This window comes from Lissotriton helveticus, chromosome 1_1, assembly GCF_964261635.1.
Source record: "Lissotriton helveticus chromosome 1_1, aLisHel1.1, whole genome shotgun sequence".
Lineage (NCBI taxonomy): Eukaryota > Metazoa > Chordata > Amphibia > Caudata > Salamandridae > Lissotriton > Lissotriton helveticus.
Genome location: NC_136057.1, coordinates 138,894,729 through 138,914,700, shown reverse-complemented (window position 1 = coordinate 138,914,700; position 19,972 = coordinate 138,894,729). Strand labels below are relative to the sequence as shown.

Genomic DNA, 19,972 nt, shown 5'->3' with positions numbered 1-19,972 from the left:
GGGGCGCAAGAGATAAGGAAGGGGGCGCAAGAGATAAGGAAGGGGGCGCAAGAGATAAGGAAGGGGGCGCAAGAGATAAGGAAGGGGGCGCAAGAGATAAGGAAGGGGGCGCAAGAGATAAGGAAGGGGGCGCAAGAGATAAGGAAGGGGCGCAAGAGATAAGGAAGGGGGCGCAAGAGATAAGGAAGGGGGCGAGAGAGACATGGAAGGCGGCGAGAGAGACATGGAAGGCGGCGAGAGAGACATGGAAGGCGGCGAGAGAGACATGGAAGGCGGCGAGAGAGACATGGAAGGCGGCGAGAGAGACATGGAAGGCGGCGAGAGAGACATGGAAGGCGGCGAGAGAGACATGGAATGGAGCAAGAGCTAAGGAAGGGGCAAGAGCTAAGGAAGGGGCAAGAGCTAAGGAAGAGGGCAAGAGCTAAGGAAGGGGCAAGAGCTAAGGAAGGGGCAAGAGCTAAGGAAGGGGCAAGAGATAAGGAAGAGGGCAAGAGATAAGGAAGAGGGCAAGAGATAAGGAAGAGGGCAAGAGATAAGGAAGAGGGCAAGAGATAAGGAAGAGGGCAAGAGATAAGGAAGAGGGCAAGAGATAAGGAAGAGGGCAAGAGATAAGGAAGAGGGCAAGAGATAAGGAAGGGGGCAAGAGATAAGGAATGGGGCAAGAGATAAGGAATGGGGTGTGAGAGATAAGAATGGGGTGTGAGAGATAAGAATGGGGTGTGAGAGATAAGAATGGGGTGTGAGAGATAAGAATGGAGTGTGAGAGATAAGAATGGAGTGTGAGAGATAAGAATGGGGTGTGAGAGATAAGAATGGGGTGTGATAGATAAGAATGGGGTGTGAGGGATAAGGAATGGGGCAAGAGAGATAAAGAATGGGGCAAGAGAGATAAAGAATGGGGCAAGAGAGATAAAGAATGGGGCAAGAGAGATAAGGAATGGGGCAAGAGATAAGGAATGGGGCAAGAGATAAGGAATGGGGCAAGAGATAAGGAATGGGGCAAGAGATAAGGAATGGGGCAAGAGATAAGGAATGGGGCAAGAGATAAGGAATGGGGCAAGAGATAAGGAATGGGGCAAGAGATAAGGAATGGGGCAAGAGATAAGGAATGGGGCAAGAGATAAGGAATGGGGCAAGAGATAAGGAATGGGGCAAGAGATAAGGAATGGGGCAAGAGATAAGGAATGGGGCAAGAGATAAGGAATGGGGCAAGAGATAAGGAATGGGGCAAGAGATAAGGAATGGGGCAAGCCAGAGGGTGCAGGGGTGGGTAAAGCAGAGGGAGCAGGTGTAGGAGGGAGGGAGGGATAGAGGGCGAGGAGAGGGTGCCGGAGTGGGTAAGACAGAAGAGAGAGGGAGGAAGAGGAGAGATGGAGGATGATGGAGGGTGAAGGAGTTGTAAGGAAGAAGGCCACTGGGACCATTCAATGAGCGAAGGCTGCAAGGTACTCACGGGCATGCGCCAAGCTGAGCGCCCAAAGCCGCAGGTAGGACGCTGTGTTGGAGATGCAGCCCAGACAGTACTCGATGGTGTGAATGGCTTGATGCATGAAGACGTCAGACATATCAAACTGGGGGAGGGGGAGAGACCAAAACACCAGATATTAAACCAAGCTGTGGACCGAATGCTACATGTCGAGCTGCAGACGCTGCATTAAAAACACATCTATTAGACCAAAACTGTCTGATATACCAGGAAGAACTGCCCTCGAGAAGGGTTTTATTTTTTAAAAGGGGCATTTACCAGTGGATTGTTCTTACAACAGCTCCTTGAGTAGAATGCTCATCTAACAGGCGCTATGAAAGAGGAACACTCGTTAATATAAGAAGTAGGAAGAACTTGATATAAAAGACTGAGAACTCTTAGAAAGGTATGTACTATTAAGAAATAAAATCCCCAAGTATTCCAATAATTAGTTATAAAATATGGTGTACCCTAGCGTTTCCCCTAGCGCTAGCGCAAATAAAGCGGATAGCTCCAGCACAGGCACCCTAGAGGCATGGTACAAGAGTGCCTGCTTTGCAGGGATGATTGTTTATGTGCAGGAAGGTATACCTTTCTGCACATAAACAATTGTGAAAGGTGATTAGCTCATTCTATGTAGAATACAGAATGCAGCACACATAAAAAGTGCAAAAAATGAGGATAAATTACAAATTTCTCATCATATCCATTCTAACTCCTGGTCTTAGTTTTTGGTGCTGCGCCAGCCTTGTATATATGGGGCAGCGTCAAAAAGAGTTGGGTTTTAGGGTGGAACGCTCACTGCAACACCCATTGCACGCCCCTGTGCCGCAGCAGACTGCAGCGGTAAGGGGTATATTTACAAGGTGGCATTAAGCCACTTTAAATGGCTTAGCGCCACATCATAAACATGGGGTATAATGCAAAGCTACCGGAGCGTCCAAAAAAGTGTCTCTACGGTGGCGTTAGGGGCTTGTACACATGCCCCTGTGTTCTTCCAAATTTCCTCCGCATATGGTCAAGTTCCCTGATACATCTACTGAGCAGCAACAACCCATGAGATGGATACCTCCGTATTTAAAGCTTATGGGGCTCCCCAGATGACGTCATTCATTTGTGTGATCAGAACTGGAGTTTGTCATTGGGACATTCCAAGCAAGACAATTAACAGATGACCACCAAGGTTTGTGAACCGAGAGCGTTTTGCATTTAAATTTAGCTGGAAATTTTTACTAAACACACAAGATTTATAAAAAATTAACCAATGGATTAAAAACAGGCAAATTGAAAATGATGGGGGAACAAGGACTATGTAAAACAAATAAAGTTAGGGAGCAAAGCTGTAGGAATGAAGAAGCTGAAAACTGGAAAGGGTTGAAGCCACCCCTGGTCTCGTGTTACAACACTTACCTCTTCATGCTCAATCGCTCCAAGCTCGAGGTCTTCGTCAACACTATTCACAGACCCTGTGGTCTCTCTCGAGGTCTGCGACTGCAGGCGCGGTCTCGAACTCGCAGAAGTGGGCGAGTCGAGCAGCGGAGAGGTCTCGTCCAATGTCTCTGCATTTCTAGCCAGGGAGTGCTGCTGTACAGAAGAGAAATAAAGGCTCCATCACTGAAGGATATCGAGACAGCTTGGCTCGGTCCGGCGAGTACCACAAATAAGAATGAATCCTGGCACTCTGGGCTTTACACTGTGTCTGGAGTTAGAGGAGGGTCTGCATGCCAGTAAGGACACCTGCTGGTGGACCTCCTCATCACAGGCAAAAGACAAGCCCTGCATGTTGGTAAGCCTTATCTGCTGCCTTAACTTTTAGAGTTTCTTTGCTTTTTTTCAATCACATGCAAACAAGGTCCTTTCTCCACAGATGTGTAGCACTGGGTATTCACTGTATTGCATCCACTGTGGACAGGGGTTTCAGGGTCTCTGAACTCCTCCGCATGTGCTGTGCTGTGGCGCTTCCTTCAATTTTCCTCCTGTATGCACACTTTCGCCACCTCGCTTGCTGTACTCCTTTCTTCACCTCACACGCTGTGCTGTGGCACTTTCCCCCACCTTGCATACTTTTTGATGTACTGTGGCACTTACTTCACCTCACTGACTTTGCTGTGGCATCTTTCCATCCTTGCTCGCTGTTCTGTTGCACTCCCTCTGTCTAGTTTACTTTGCTGTGGCCCTCCCTTCACCTCGCTTTACTTTGCTGTGGCCCTTCCTCCACCTCACTTTACTTTACTTTACTGTGGCTCTTCCTCCGCCTCTCTTTACTTTGCTCTGGCCCTTCCTCCGCCTCGCTTTACTTTGCTGTGGCCCTCCCTCCGCCTCGCTTTACTTTGCTGTGGCCCTTCCTCCGCCTCGCTTTACTTTGCTGTGGCCCTTCCTCCGCCTCGCTTTACTTTGCTGTGGCCCTTCCTCCGCCTCGCTTTACTTTGCTGTGGCCCTCCCTCCGCCTCACTTTACTTTGCTGTGGCCCTCCCTCCGCCTCGCTTTACTTTGCTGTGGCCTTTCCTCCGCCTCGCTTTACTTTGCTGTGGCCCTCCCTTCACCTAGTTTACTTTGCTGTGGCCCTTCCTCCGCCTCTCTTTACTTTGCTGTGGCCTTTCTTCCGCCTCTCTGTACTTTGCTGTGACCCTTCCTCCGCCCCTCTGTACTTTGCTGTGGCCCTTCCTCTGCCTCGCTTTACTTTGCTGTGGCCCGCCCTCTGCCTCGCTTTACTTTGCTGTGGCCCTTCCTCCGCCTCTGTACTTTGCTGTGGCCCTTCCTCTGCCTCTCTGTACTTTGCTGTGGCCCGCCCTCTGCCTCGCTTTACTTTGCTGTGGCCCTTCCTCCGCCTCGCTTTACTTTGCTGTGGCCCTTCCTCCGCCTCTGTACTTTGCTGTGGCCCTTCCTCTGCCTCTCTGTACTTTGCTGTGGCCCGCCCTCTGCCTCACTTTACTTTGCTGTGGCCCTTCCTCCGCCTCGCTTTACTTTGCGGTGGCCCTTCCTCTGCCTCGCTTTACTTTGCGGTGGCCCTTCCTCTGCCTCGCTTTACTTTGCTGTGGCCCTTCCTCCGCCTCGCTTTACTTTGCTGTGGCCCTTCCTCCGCCTTGCTTTACTTTGCTGTGCAGTGGCATCTTTACCTCTTTACTCGCTGTGCTGCGGCACCTCTTCCTCCCCACTTACTGTTCGGTGGCCCTCCCTCCACCATGCTTAATTTGCTGTTTGTGGGACTTTCTCCACCTCGCTCACTTGGCTGTGGTAACTTTTCCTCTTCCCTTGCTGGACTGTGGCCTTTCTTCTAATTATCCTTTTATCGATAAAGTTCTGTGTATTCTGTCAAAAGAATGGGGTTTTTAAAGTTTGTTTTTTTAACCCTCCTAGCCAGGGTCACCTACAAACCCTCACTTTGATTGTGCAGCAAAAATGTAATGCACATAAAACTAACTTTTGTCCTTTGGTCAAAATCCCGATGCAACTTGTCTGTCCTTTTGGCCAGATAGAGTTCCCCGGCTGGGCCCGCGGGGTGGAGTAGTAAAAAATCTCAATATCATATTTGATATCCTTCCAACCACAAACTGATTTTGTGGTGGACTGAAAACAGCTTTGTTTTCCAGTTTTTCAGCCAGGAAATCAGTTATTCAGGCACTCAGGTTGGATTATGCGAATGCCCGCTATTTGGGTTCGCTGGGCTACTGAATAACAGTCTGCGGGTAGTCCAGAACGCCGCAGCCCATTGCCGTTGAGAACACATGTGTCCCCTTACCTTCACTGGCTCCTGGTCAGGAAGCGGGTTCTATTTAAAGCGCTGGTCCTGCTCCATAAAGCGCTTCATCACCCTGGACTGGGCTACTTGGGCTTCAGAATCAGATTCTATCTTCCCACTAGGAATCTGTCTTTGGCTAACAGGCTACCAGCAAGGGGACCCAAGATGTGTCACACCAGAGCAGGAGGGCACGCGGTCTTCTATCTGGGGCCCTCGGCCTGGAATAAACGCCCTCTAGACATCCGCTCAGTGGAATCCATCTCCATTTTTAAAAAGCAGCTGAAAACTTGGCTTTTTGTTCAAACTTTGTCGCCTACTAGGAGCAGAACACCGGACACTTCTAGGAGTAGCTGTGCACTGGCTAAATCTTGTTGCATTTATTTCCTTCATTCGGCAAATGACCACTCACCCTGCTGGGACGGTGTGATCTCCGGCTCTGTCGATTGTGGTGCTTGAGGTAGAGGTAGAGGGGGTCACCGAGGAGGAGAACCGGAACCGAGAGCAGGGCGAGGACCACCAGCGCCACCTGGACAATCACCTGCGAGAAAGAAACGAGAGTGGCTGCAACTTCCATCGAAGCAGAACTGCAACAGGGTTGCCATGGGGGAGGAAAAAGCAAAGAGGGGTGCAAGGTTTCATCAAGACGTATCTGCAACCCGAGAGGTGAGAGAGAGAAATGGAGAAGAAGGGCTGCAAAAGGGTTTCATGATAGATCCACAATCTGGGAGTGTGCAGGAGAGAGCAAAGGGCACAGAGTGGCTGCAATGGGGCATCTGCAACCTAACAGGTAAGAGAAGAAAAGGCAGAGTGGCTGCAATGGGGCATCTGCAACCAGGGAAGAAAAGACAGAGTGGCTGCAATGTGGCATCTGCAACCTGACAGGTAAGAGTAGAAAAGGCAGGGTGGCTGCAATGGGGCATCTGCAACCAGGGAAGAAAAGACAGAGTGGCTGCAATGTGGCATCTGCAACCTGACAGGTAAGAGTAGAAAAGGCAGGGTGGCTGCAATTGGCATCAGCAACCTGACTGGTAAGAGAAGAAAAGGCAGAGCGGCTGCAATGGGGCATCTGCAACCTGACAGGTAAGAGAAGAAAAGGCAGAGTGGCTGCAATGGGGCATCTGCAACCTGATCGGTAAGAGAAGAAAAGGCAGAGTGGCTGCAATGGGGTATCTGCAACCTGACAGGTAAGAGAAGAAAAGGCAGAGTGGCTGCAATGGGGCATCTGCAACCTGACAAGTAAGAGAAGAAAAGGCAGAGTGGCTGCAATGGGGCATCTGCAACCTCACAAGTATGAGAAGAAAAGGCAGAGTGGCTGCAATGGGGCATCTGCAACCTGACAGGTAAAAGAAGGAAAGGCAGAGTGGCTGCAATGGGGCATCTACAACCTGACAGGTAAGAGAAGAAAAGGCAGAGCGGCTGCAATGGGGCATCTTCAACCTGACAGGTAAGAGAAGGAAAGGCAGAGTGGCTGCAATGGGGCATCTGCAACCTGACAGGTAAGAGAAGGAAAGGCAGAGTGGCTGCAATGGGGCATCTGCAACCTGACAGGTAAGAGAAGAAAAGGCAGAGCGGCTGCAATGGGGCATCTGCAACCTGACAGGTAAGGGAAGAAAAGGCAGAGCAGCTGCAATGGGGCCTCTGCAACCAGAGAAGTAAGAGAAGAAAAGGCAGAGCGGCTGCAATGGGGCATCTGCAACCAGAAAAGAAAAGGCAGAGTGGCTGCAATGGGGCATCTGTAACCTGACAGGTAAGAGAAGGAAAGGCAGAGCGGCTGCAATGGGGCATCTGCAACCTGACAGGTAAGAGAAGAAAAGGCAGAGCGGCTGCAATGGGGAATCTGCAACCTGACAGGTAAGAGAAGAAAAGGCAGAGTGGCTGCAATGGGGCATCTGCAACCTGACAAGTAAGAGAAGAAAAGGCAGAGAGGCTGCAATGGGGCATCTGCAACCAGACAGGTAAGAGAAGGAAAGGCAGAGCGGCTGCAATGGGGCATCTGCAACCTGACAGGTAAGAGAAGGAAAGGCAGAGCGGCTGTAATGGGGCATCTGCAACCTGACAGGTAAGAGAAGGAAAGGCAGAGTGGCTGCAATGGGGCATCTGCAACCTGACAGGTAAGAGAAGAAAAGGCAGAGTGGCTGCAATGGGGCATCTGCAACCAGAGAAGAAAAGGCAGAGTGGCTGCAATGGGGCATCTGCAACCAGAGAAGAAAAGGCAGAGCGGCTGTAATGGGGCATCTGCAACCTGACAGGTAAGAGAAGGAAAGGCAGAGTGGCTGCAATGGGGCATCTGCAACCTGACAGGTAAGAGAAGAAAAGGCAGAGCGGCTGCAATGGGGCATCTGCAACCTGACAGGTAAGAGAAGAAAAGGCAGAGCGGCTGCAATGGGGAATCTGCAACCTGACAGGTAAGAGAAGAAAAGGCAGAGCGGCTGCAATGGGGCATCTGCAACCTGACAGGTAAGAGAAGAAAAGGCAGAGCGGCTGCAATGGGGAATCTGCAACCTGACAGGTAAGAGAAGAAAAGGCAGAGCGGCTGCAATGGGGCATCTGCAACCAGAGAAGAAAAGGCAGAGTGGCTGCAATGGGGCATCTGCAACCTGACCGGTAAGAGAAGAAAAGGCAGAGCGGCTGCAATGGGGCATCTGCAACCTGACCGGTAAGAGAAGAAAAGGCAGAGCGGCTGCAATGGGGCATCTGCAACCTGACAGGTAAGAGAAGAAAAGCCAGAGTGGCTGCAATGGGGCATCTGCAACCTGACAGGTAAGAGAAGAAAAGGCAGAGTGGCTGCAATGGGGCATCTGCAACCAGAGAAGAAAAGGCAGAGTGGCTGCAATGGGGCATTTGCAACCTGACAGGTAAGAGAAGAAAAGGCAGAGTGGCTGCAATGGGGCATCTGCAACCAGAGAAGAAAAGGCAGAGTGGCTGCAATGGGGAATTTGCAACCTGACAGGTAAGAGTAGAAAAGGCAGAGTGGCTGCAATGGGGCATCTGCAACCTGACAGATAAGAGAAGGAAAGGCAGAGTGGCTGCAATGGGGCATCTGCAACCAGAGAAGTAAGAGAAGAAAAGGCAGAGCGGCTGCAATGGGGCATCTGCAACCTGACATGTAAGAGAAGAAAAGGCAGAGTGGCTGCAATGGGGCATCTGCAACCTGACAGGTAAGAGAAGGAAAGGCAGAGTGGCTGCAATGGGTCATCTGCAACCTGACAAGTAAGAGAAGAAAAGGCAGAGTGGCTGCAATGGGGCATCTGCAACCAGAGAAGAAAAGGCAGAGTGGCTGCAATGGGGCATTTGCAACCTGACAGGTAAGAGAAGAAAAGGCAGAGTGGCTGCAATGGGGCATCTGCAACCTGACAGGTAAGAGAAGAAAAGGCAGAGTGGCTGCAATGGGGCATCTGCAACCAGAGAAGAAAAGGCAGAGTGGCTGCAATGGGGCATTTGCAACCTGACAGGTAAGAGCAGAAAAGGCAGAGCGGCTGCAATGGGGCATCTGCAACCTGACAGGTAAGGGAAGAAAAGGCAGAGCGGCTGCAATGGGGCATCTGCAACCTGACAGGTAAGGGAAGAAAAGGCAGAGCGGCTGCAATGGGGCATCTGCAACCAGAGAAGAAAAGGCAGAGTGGCTGCAATGGGGCATTTGCAACCTGACAGGTAAGAGAAGAAAAGGCAGAGCGGCTGCAATGGGGCATCTGCAACCTGACAGGTAAGAGAAGAAAAGGCAGAGTGGCTGCAATGGGGCATCTGCAACCTGACAGGTAAGAGAAGAAAAGGCAGAGTGGCTGCAATGGGGCATCTGCAACCAGAGAAGTAAGAGAAGAAAAGGCAGAGCGGCTGCAATGGGGCATCTGCAACCTGACAAGTAAGAGAAGAAAAGGCAGAGCGGCTGCAATGGGGCGGGAGTGGTTGGGACTCTGGACGCTTTTCTAAATAGAGCTGAATCCGTCTTACAGAAAGAGATAATCTTGATAGAGAAGAGACTATCCCTAGGTATAACTGAGGGGAACAAGAGATCATCGCTAGGGGCGATTAGCAAAGCCAAATCTCCAGCAGTAAATCTTTACCCGCTAGTCCATATTAGTAAACAGGGACAACAGCAAGGGCTTGGTAGTGTTGACTCCTATTGCTAATAACACCAATTTAGATGCGCCCAGTGGCCAAACTCTTACTTTGGTAGTATCCCCCTTGGATGCGGCCCAAATAGCTCCTTCAAGCCCATTAGTAGTCAGACCAAATGCTTCTCGTTTATCCAACACACCAAGTAGCCTTCTGGTCTCCTCTCCGGAGGAGGATATACCTAAAACCAGCCCAGCCTTGTCTTCAAGGCCTCGTAACCACAGATCAGCTTCAGGGCTCAAGGGCTCGGGTTACTGCCCTAAGAAGAAAAACGTAAATCCTCCAGTGAGGAATAATAACACCAAGAAAACCGGAGGGGGGAGGCAAAAGAATACATCTAATAATGAGAAGGGGGGGGGGAATAGCATCAACTAAAACCATATGCACACAAACAGAGAATGAAATCTTATCTCACACTCCCTGGCTCGAGGGAATCCTTGAGAATTTTGAAATACAATTAAAACATTCATTAGAAACAGTGTTAACTGAAAAAGTGGATACATTGGAAAATTGCTTGACAGCAAGTCTTTCCCAGTTTGCTACAAGGATAGAGCATTTGTGTAAAAAGTTGGGGGATGCTGAAAGAAATAATATCATAATTCCAACATTTAATATCGAGAGTAAGAGTACTGCCCCACCACAAACTATGCCCAAAGGACAGGATATAGAAAGATCGACAAAACCTAATAACTCTGTGCAGAAGATTGATAGATCTAGGGAGGGAAATAAACTTAATAGGCAGGACACTGAGGGGAATAGTGCGGAGAGTACACATAGACCATCAGTTCAGGGAAGTTCGAACAAAAACTCTGAGGGAACAACGGTACACAGTCTGAAAGGAACAGACCTAACCCCTAATACTGATGTCCTGCAGTTGCCGCCGGCATCCTCACCGTATGTGATAATAATAACCGGGGTGCCATCCCTAAAAAGAGAACAAAATGAATCCTGGCAAAACCTACACAACAAAGCAGTGGATTGGCTGGTAAAATTTAAACTGTTCCATCCAGCAAATAGTGATGATATATTGATGACTCGCAGAGTTGGTTGGCTGGGCGAATCATCCAAGAACATAAGAGGAGACTGCGTGGTCATTAGTTTTAGACGACCACAACAAGTCAGAAGGATCCTAGAATATAGGGAAGATCCCCCTGCCCTAAATAAGTGCATTAGCTCCCTCCCTTTGGGTTGTTTTTATAAGCCACAGCATGGTATTAACTCTAGGCAGCAGACCCCTTTTGTCCCCCTGACGAACAGATTTGAAGGCTTTTCAACACTGGACGAGTTAGGCTGACTGAGAAATCCAAGTACTTCGACAATTCCTATTGTTAACTACTGTAAGGAGAGTTACTGCAGTGAAAAGGCACAGATCCTTTCCACTAAACAGGAGCCAATGGAACTAAGCAGAGAGGGAGGATCAAGGGCCGTAGCATCTATACAAACACACAGCCCCGATCCAAAAGCTGGAATCAGGGACGCTATTAACAATATAGGGAGCTCACCCCGGCACGTTAACCATGAACCTCTTTCAATAAGAGAAAACTTGGAAGGGAACCTTATGTCCTGGAATATAGCAGGGCTTAATAAGAATAATCATGATAAGATCTGGTGCAGTTATATAAATAAATGTGACATAATACACCTACAGGAGACTTGGACACTGGAAATTCCTCACAGATTTGGCTATAAAACATTTTGCACGAATGCTATCCCCTCTGTAAGAGGGAGACCGTCTGGGGGCTTGGTGATCTGGATAGGGATCACCCTGGAAATTGAAATTTCCCTTCTCCCTGTCCAGTCCCAGGATCTGTTGGGCGTAAAAATAGTTACAAGAGACAAAAAAACTCTATCTAATTAATGTGTATAATAGGCCAAACCCATCTAATAAGGAATCCCAGATAATAGAACAGCTTGATTCTTATCTCGATAAATTAGGTCCAAGCTCCCAAGTAGTTGTTGGTGGTGACTTTATTTGCAAGTATGAACCAATACTGGGTTTCGATACTTTATTTGTTGAACAAGATAAGGCAAATAATATTCCAGCTTTAGATAGCAGTGGGGAGGTAAAATGCTCGGTTGCGGCAGTACAAATCCTTCAACTAACAGTAGGACACGGTTTAAGGGCATGTAATGTCCGCTTCCAGTCAGACCGACCTACGGCACCAACATTCTTTAGAGGGACCTCTAGGAGCCATATAGACTTTGTACTGGTTTCTATCAGTTTGTGGCATCTAATTGTAGATTTTAAAGTTGACCCCAGGACGGAGAGCGATCACTTCCCGTTACAACTAGTCTTGGAAGCCCAGCCTTTTAGGACTAGTATAGCTGGGGATGTAGGGAATAATCCAAGCGCTGGGGGTCTCCAAATAAGCAATAATAGACGCGCTGTAAAATGGCCATATATCTTAACTAATGACTCACAATGACAAGCATTTATAACATCTTTGCGGACATTGTTGTATCCTTTCAGGATCTTCCTTTAGGGGATCGTAGTGTATTAGATATGCATCACAGCCTGGCGGAGGCATTGACACCCCTTCTGAGCAAAATTTATGAGAAGAAAAAGGGATCCAAGGACAACCAATTTGAACTAGGAAATCCCTGGTACAATAAAGAGTGCCGATTAGCTAAGACCAATTTAATCCCGACGGTGAAGAATAAGAACATACAAGAAATAAGAAATAGAAGGTGTGTATACAATAAAACTCTTATATAAGCAAAAAAAGCCTGGGGTGAGGAAATTTGGTCTGATCTAATCACTGCAGCAAAACTAGGGGACCAGGCTACCTTTTGGAGCTTAATAGCCAAGGGGAACAAGATGGGAAGGTCCCCTAAAGACCTTTTCCTAGATGAAAAAACTTGGGTTGACCACTTCTCCAAGTTGTATTCACACAATTTTGGGGGATCACCCATCGTGGAAAAGGAAGCAGAAGTAGTACCAAGGCTACCTAATTTACACTTTAGTTTAGAAGAGACTGTTAAGGCAATACAGGCGACCAAAGCAGGAAAAGCCCCAGGACCCGATAAGATTCCAGGTGATTTATTAAAGCATGATATTGAATTCTGGGGCCCATATATAAACTTTTTATGTAACTCAATAGTAGCGGGTACACCGATCCTCGAAACATGGAAAGGGGCAGAGATTGTGACAATTTTTAAAAAAGGAAATCGATATGATCCGGCAAATTATCGCCCAATCAGTTTAATCGATCTTTTACAAAAAGTTTTTGCCAGACATATTTTAAATAGACTCTTAGAATGGATGGAAGAAACCCACGTACTATCAAAGTATCAAGCGGGATTTAGAATAAAAACTAGCACTACGGACCAAGTGTTTAGATTCACATGTATTTGTTGGAAATACATTACTCTAAAGAAGGGCAGCCTGTATGTTGCTTTTATAGATCGGAGGGCTGCCTTCGATCTAGTCCATCGAACCCTACTATGGGATTTATTAAAAGATATAGGGGTCCCAGGTGAATTACTTGTGCAATTGATTAGACTTCACACAGGGAACTACGCCAAAGTGAGATGGGGACAAAGGGGGGAATTATCCAAGGCCATACCAGTGAGACGGGGTGTACGACAAGGATGCGTGTTGGGACCCACGCTTTTCTCGCTTTATGTAAATGACATCCCCAAATATTTAGGAAATTGTAGCCATGACTCCCCAAAACTTGGGGGCGAAGCGAGCACGGCATTATTTGCTGATGATACCATTCTTATTTCCCAGACCCCCAAGGGACAGGTAAGAGAAGGAAAGGCAGAGTGGCTGCAATGGGGCATTAGGCTGGATCCTCGACCTCAGAATGTGTGAGACAGGGGAAAAAAAGCATTGCATCATCACAGCATCCTATGCTAAGAGCCAGTGGAATACTATACTGGTGCAACTGTGAGAGCAAATAAACAACAGACAAAAAGAGTAGAAGGACAAAGATTTCATAGGAAGGATAAGGAGAATTCCAGACCCAACCACTAGATGGCGGAATAATGCACATCATGTGAATCCAAAAAAGATTCACGTTGTAAAAGAGATGGTTTCCAATGCCAGAGCCTTCGTTACATGGGGGAAAGTGATGTGTGGAATGCTGGGCTACAATTCAGCCCTGTGTCCCCTTTTCTATATCTGGCTTTCTTACAGTAACAAATTGCTCTACCTCCTCCCCCCCTCGAGCCTCCACCTTGTGATGAAGGCTGCGCAGCTGCAGTATATACTGGAATACCAAACCTTTCATCCATTCGCCAGCTCTCCATACCAGACCTTCTCAACAACTGTTCCTCTTGAACTGAGGTGCTTCTGGGATGCTATACCCACTCAGACACTTCTCTAGATCATATACTCTTGTACAGCAAGGATTAACGGGGTGCCCATTCGCCCTCCGTGTACCTTACTCAGACTTTGGGGTGCTGGGATGATAACATCCTCTCTTTGCCTATTTCCATTAAATGTCTTGCATGCAGCGGGTGAAGCCCTTCTGTATCTTCTCCATACCTAGTCTCAAGCAGAGAGGATGTTTGGTACCAATTCCCCTCTATGCTTAGTGGTCATACTCCACATTCAAACATTGCGAGGTCATTTGGGGCCACCCATTTTTCCAGAGTCGTGTATGACGATGAGCTTGGCGATAGGAGACGCCCCCACCTCCCTGAGGCACCTCTCGGTAGATAGCCAGGGTTCAGTCTGAGGTTGGTACCCCCCCCCCCCCCTCTGCTCCAGGTCTTTGCATCAGATACTTTCCCTCACGCCCGCACACACCATACGGCTGGGATGTTCACCCCTCCTACCATGCTCGCTGGTACAATAGGCTGCTGCTGGTTCACCGCACCCCTTCTTTGCCCACATCCATCCTAAAGGTTGTTTTTGGGGTACCCTCCTTGGCCTCCATACCTGGACTTTATACAGCGGGATATTGCTGGGGTCCTCCTTGGTAACGAAGAGGAACATGTTGATGAAGTGGATGAGGATGCTGGGAGCGGTGTGCGCCTCTTTCACGGTGAAGACGAACCACTTGTAGAAGATCATGAAGACCAGGTACCCGAAGAGAGCCAACATGAAGATGATCTCGGGCACGAAGATCAGCAGGATCTTGTAGCGGGTCTTAAAGTGTCTGCGGGGTGGAGGACACGCAACAAGCACATGGGAACATGTTAGTATCTGTGAGTGACTGCCATCCTAGTCATGCTACATGTCATTACATGTGAGTGACAATCATCCTACTCATGCTCCACGTCATTACACACGAGTGATTATCATCCTAGCGATGCTCTGGGTCATTACATGTGAGTGACTATGATCGTAGTCATGCTCCATGTCATTACAGGTGAGAGACTGCTGTCCTAGTCATGCTCGGTCATTACATGTGAGTGACTGCCGTCCTACTCATGTTTCATGTCATTACTTGTGTACATGTGAGTGACTGCCGTCCTACTCATGTTTCATGTCATTACTTGTGTACATGTGAGTGACTGCCGTCCTACTCATGTTTCATGTCATTACTTGTGTACATGTGAGTGACTGCCGTCCTACTCATGTTTCATGTCATTACTTGTGTACATGTGAGTGACTGCCGTCCTACTCATGTTTCATGTCATTACTTGTGTACATGTGAGTGACTGCCGTCCTAGTCATGCTTCATGTCATTATATGTGAGTGACTGCCATCTTAGTCATGCTCCATGTCATTACATGTGAGTGACTGCCGTCCTACTCATGTTTCATGTCATTACTTGTGTACATGTGAGTGACTGCCGTCCTACTCATGTTTCATGTCATTACTTGTGTACATGTGAGTGACTGCCGTCCTACTCATGTTTCATGTCATTACTTGTGTACATGTGAGTGACTGCCGTCCTACTCATGTTTCATGTCATTACTTGTGTACATGTGAGTGACTGCCGTCCTACTCATGTTTCATGTCATTACTTGTGTACATGTGAGTGACTGCCGTCCTACTCATGTTTCATGTCATTACTTGTGTACATGTGAGTGACTGCCGTCCTAGTCATGCTTCATGTCATTTTATGTGAGTGACTGCCATCTTAGTCATGCTCCATGTCATTACATGTGAGTGACTGCCGTCCTAGTCATGCTTCATGTCATTATATGTGAGTGACTGCTGTCCTAGTCATGCTTCATGTCATTATATGTGAGTGACTGCCGTCCTAGTCATGCTCCATGTCATTACATGTGAGTGACTGCCGTCCTAGTCATGCTTCATGTCATTATATGTGAGTGACTGCCATCTTAGTCATGCTCCATGTCATTACATGTGAGTGACTGCCATCCTAGCCATGCTCGGTCATTACATGTGAGTGACTGCCATCTTAGTCATGCTCCATGTCATTACATGTGAGTGACTGCCGTCCTAGTCATGCTTCATGTCATTATATGTGAGTGACTGCCATCTTAGTCATGCTCCATGTCATTACATGTGAGTGGCTGCCATCCTAGCCATGCTCGGTCATTACATGTGAGTGACTGCCATCTTAGTCATGCTCCATGTCATTACATGTGAGAGACTGCCATCCTAGTCATGCTCCATGTCATAACATGGGGAAACAACCTTTACAACGCAACTTTTACCACGCAATGCCTTTACAACGCGGTATTTACAACACAAACCATTACAACGCATTGCGCTGGGGGGCGCTCTAGGATAGGGAATAGATTTAATTTACTATCCAACACCTTCCCTACTATCCACGGGGACTGGAGTTGGAATAGTAAATTAAACTATTCACTATCCAGCGCCCCAAAGCACTATGCGTTGTAAAGGTATTCGTTGTAAATACCGCGTTGTAAAGGCATGCGTGGTAAAAGCATGCGTTGTAATGTCATACATCCCATAACATGTGAGAGACTGCCATCCTAGTCATGCTTTATGTCATTACATGTGAGAGACTGCCGTCCTAGTCATGCTTCATCTCATTATATGATGCGAGTGACTGCTGTCCTGGCCATGCTCCAGGACATTACATGTGCGACTGTCATCCTAGTCGTGTTTCATATCATTATATGTGAGTGACTGTCGTTCTGGCCATGCTCCAGGTCATTATATGTGAGCGACTGCCATCCTAGCCATGCTCGGTCATTACATGTGAGTGACTGCCATCCTAGCCATGCTCGGTCATTACATGTGAGTGACTGCCATCTTAGTCATGCTCCATGTCATTACATGTGAGTGACTGCCGTCCTAGTCATGCTTCATGTCATTATATGTGAGTGACTGCTGTCCTAGTCATGCTCCATGTCATAACATGGGGAAACAACCTTTACAACGCAACTTTTACCACGCAATGCCTTTACAACGCGGTATTTACAACACAAACCATTACAACGCATTGCGCTGGGGGGCGCTCTAGGATAGGGAATAGATTTAATTTACTATCCAACGCCTTCCCTACTATCCACGGGGACTGGAGTTGGAATAGTAAATTAAACTATTCACTACCCAGCGCCCCAAAGCACTATGCGTTGTAAAGGTATTCGTTGTAAATACCGCGTTGTAAAGGCATGCGTGGTAAAAGCATGCGTTGTAATGTCATACATCCCATAACATGTGAGAGACTGCCATCCTAGTCATGCTTTATGTCATTACATGCGAGAGACTGCCGTCCTAGTCATGCTTCATCTCATTATATGATGCGAGTGACTGCTGTCCTGGCCATGCTCCAGGACATTACATGTGCGACTGTCATGCTAGTCGTGTTTCATATCATTATATGTGAGTGACTGTCGTTCTGGCCATGCTCCAGGTCATTATATGTGAGCGACTGCCATCCTAGCCATGCTCGGTCATTACATGTGAGTGACTGCCATCCTAGCCATGCTCGGTCATTACATGTGAGTGACTGCCATCCTAGTCATGCTTCATATCATTACATGCGAGTGACTGCCGTCCTGGCCATGCTCTGTCATTACATGTGAACGACAGCCATCCTAGTCATGCTCCATGTCATTACACATGAGTGACTGCCGTCCTAGTGATGCTCGATGTCAGTATATGGGAGTGACTAACATCGTAGTCAAGCTTCATGCAATTACATGCGAGTGACTGCCATCCTAGTAATCCTATATGTCATTATGTGTGAGCGACTGCCGTCCTGGCCATGCTCCAGGTCATTACATGTGTGACTGTCATCCTAGTCGTGCTTCATATCATTATATGTGAGTGACTGATTCCTAGACATGCTCGATGTCGTTACATGTGAGTGACTGCCGTTCTGGCCATGCTCCAGGTCATTACATGTGAGTGACTGCTGTCCTACTCATGCTTCATATCATTACATGTGAGTGACTGCCATCCTAGCCATGCTCGGTCATTACATGTGAGTGACTGCCGTCCTACTCATGCTACATGTCATTACATGTGTACATGTGAGTGACTGCCGTCCTAGCCATGCTCGGTCATTACATGTGTGTGACTGCCGCCCTACTCATGCTTCATGTCATTACATGTGTACATGTGAGTGACTGCCGTCCTAGCCATGCTCGATGTCATTATATGTGAGTGACTGCCGTCCTAGCCATGCTCGATGTCATTATATGTGAGTGACTGCCGTCTTGGCCATGCTTCATATCATTACATGTGAGTGACTGCGGTCCTAGCCATGCTCGATGTCATATGTGAGCTACTGCTGTCCTGGCCATGCTCTGTCATTACACGTGAGTGACTGCCGTCCTAGTCATGCTTCATGTCATTACATGTGAGTGACTGGCGTCCTACTCGTGCGTCATGTCATTACATGTGTACATGTGAGTGACTGCCGTCCTAGTCATCCTCGATGAATTACAAAGTCAAGGTTTACAGTGAAAGACCTTTACAGAGAAACCAGTACAGCGGATATGATGGAAGTTGCAGAAGTGAAACTGTCCAGCTTCAACAACCATTCCTGGTCCAGAAACCCTTGAACCCCGGAGACCCTCTGCCAGGTTACTTAGTGCCAACCAATCAGTGCCTGCTCCTCATCATGAGGAACCAACCAGGGAGCAGTTTATGGGAGGTTTTTCTAAAACCTCCCATTTTTGAGGCTTTAAAATGCTTTAAGCTGCTGTGGGCTCAGAGAAGCCACCAACAGGTGATCGCTGCCTTGGATGCCGCATACCCGCACATCTGCCAGCGAGCAAGCATGGTCTCGGCAGGGTCCTCGAGCTCATGGCCACGGGTTCAGTTTCACCCAGATGCAGATTGAAAAGTCTCCCTCCATCAACCACATCACAGTAGAAAGTCACCAAAACCAATGTTTAGACTGATTACCCTAAGGGTGGCCCCCTCAGAAATCCTCATCGCCTTTGTTAGGTCGGAGGAAGTAAACCACAGGACACCGGATAGACTGTTCGGTCTCTTGGACACACCAAGACCCTTTTATTTACATATCAAGACACACCCCTAATTAACTAATTATCATCATTAGGTATATATAGATTAGGTGAAAGCGCGCGATCCCGTTTTAGAAACGCCAGTCGTTTAAGGTGAGTGAAACACACCACAGCCTTGGAGACAAGCTGAATGAGCTTCCACTGAATTACTCTGGGGCGGTGCCGTCCAGAGCCCTCGACTGCTGTGCTGTCTGGGACAACTCTGGGCCAGCAGCTGTCGTTCTGGGACTGTCTCCTAAACTTAGTGTTGAGATCCCATGGGTGGGCACCTCGACCTTCTCTTGGTGGTCTCGAAGACGTTGCATTTACTTGTCCGATTTCAAGGCGTGTTGTACTGTGGCCAAAGGTCTAACGCAGTGATACTGAAAGTACGGCTCTCTTGACCTTCCACATGCGGCCCCCCTGGTGAACAGCTGCAAGCCTTTATTAACCTGCAAATAAATGCTTGCCCGTTTATTTAAAAATTTTTAGACCGCTTTACACAATCCCTGACCCACCTAGACACCCTACTACCGCCCTGCTGGCATCAGTGTAGCCTCGGTCACACCACCGACGTACTTTACGACCCGTGGGCAAATGCTCGTGAGTACCCATGATCCAGCGGAACCGGAGTTTGTGAGGACCACCAGCATCCCTGCTAACGCAGCATCCTCCAGGAAGTGGCTGAACAGGAGATTCACCACATGAGGAGCACACGGCTTGTGCGGACTCCGTGCTAGGTTCAGAGCCGCAACAACAAGTCTCCTAATGTCAGCTGCCACAAGCCAAGGTCCGAAGAATGCGGCTGCAGCTCACAGCTCAGCCAAGCCTTGGCACCTGCAACCCAGTGTGCGAGTCCATCAACACCGAAGACAGAGCGGTGCAGCCAAGCCTTGGCACCTGCAACCCCGTGTGCAAGTCCATCAACACTGAAGACAGAGCGGTGCAGCCAAGCCTTGGCACCTGCAACCCCGTGTGCAAGTCCATCAACACTGAAGACAGAGCGGTGCAGCCAAGCCTTGGCACCTGCAACCCCGTGTGCAAGTCCATCAACACTGAAGACAGAGCGGTGCAGCCAAGCCTTGGCACCTGCAACCCCGTGTGCGAGCCCATCAACACTGAAGACAGAGCGGTGCAGCCAAGCCTTGGCACCTGCAACCCCGTGTGCGAGCCCATCAACACTGAAGACAGAGCGGTGCAGCCAAGCCTTGGCACCTGCAACCCAGTGTGTGAGTCCATCAACACCGAAGACAGAGCGGTGCTTGATGTCCTGTCTGACGAGGTGGGAGAAGGAACAG

General features: G+C 48.4%; 1 protein-coding gene across 4 annotated transcripts in view; it reads right to left on the bottom strand.

The window, feature by feature from the left end:
- Window positions 1-19,972, bottom strand: part of TCIRG1 (T cell immune regulator 1, ATPase H+ transporting V0 subunit a3) — a 137,447-nt gene that overhangs the window by 19,639 nt on the left and 97,836 nt on the right. For 2 of the 4 annotated variants that reach the window (XM_078656554.1, XM_078656483.1), the window contains exons 15-18: window positions 14,206-14,425; window positions 5,614-5,742; window positions 2,876-3,049; window positions 1,454-1,571 (exon numbers count right to left, since the gene is read on the bottom strand). In XM_078656554.1, the coding sequence (XP_078512680.1) occupies window positions 1,454-1,571; window positions 2,876-3,049; window positions 5,614-5,742; window positions 14,206-14,425 (641 nt within the window). The remainder of the gene's footprint in view (window positions 1-1,453; window positions 1,572-2,875; window positions 3,050-5,613; window positions 5,743-14,205; window positions 14,426-19,972) is intronic. The other 2 variants (XM_078656710.1, XM_078656631.1) reach the window with 1 other exon arrangement.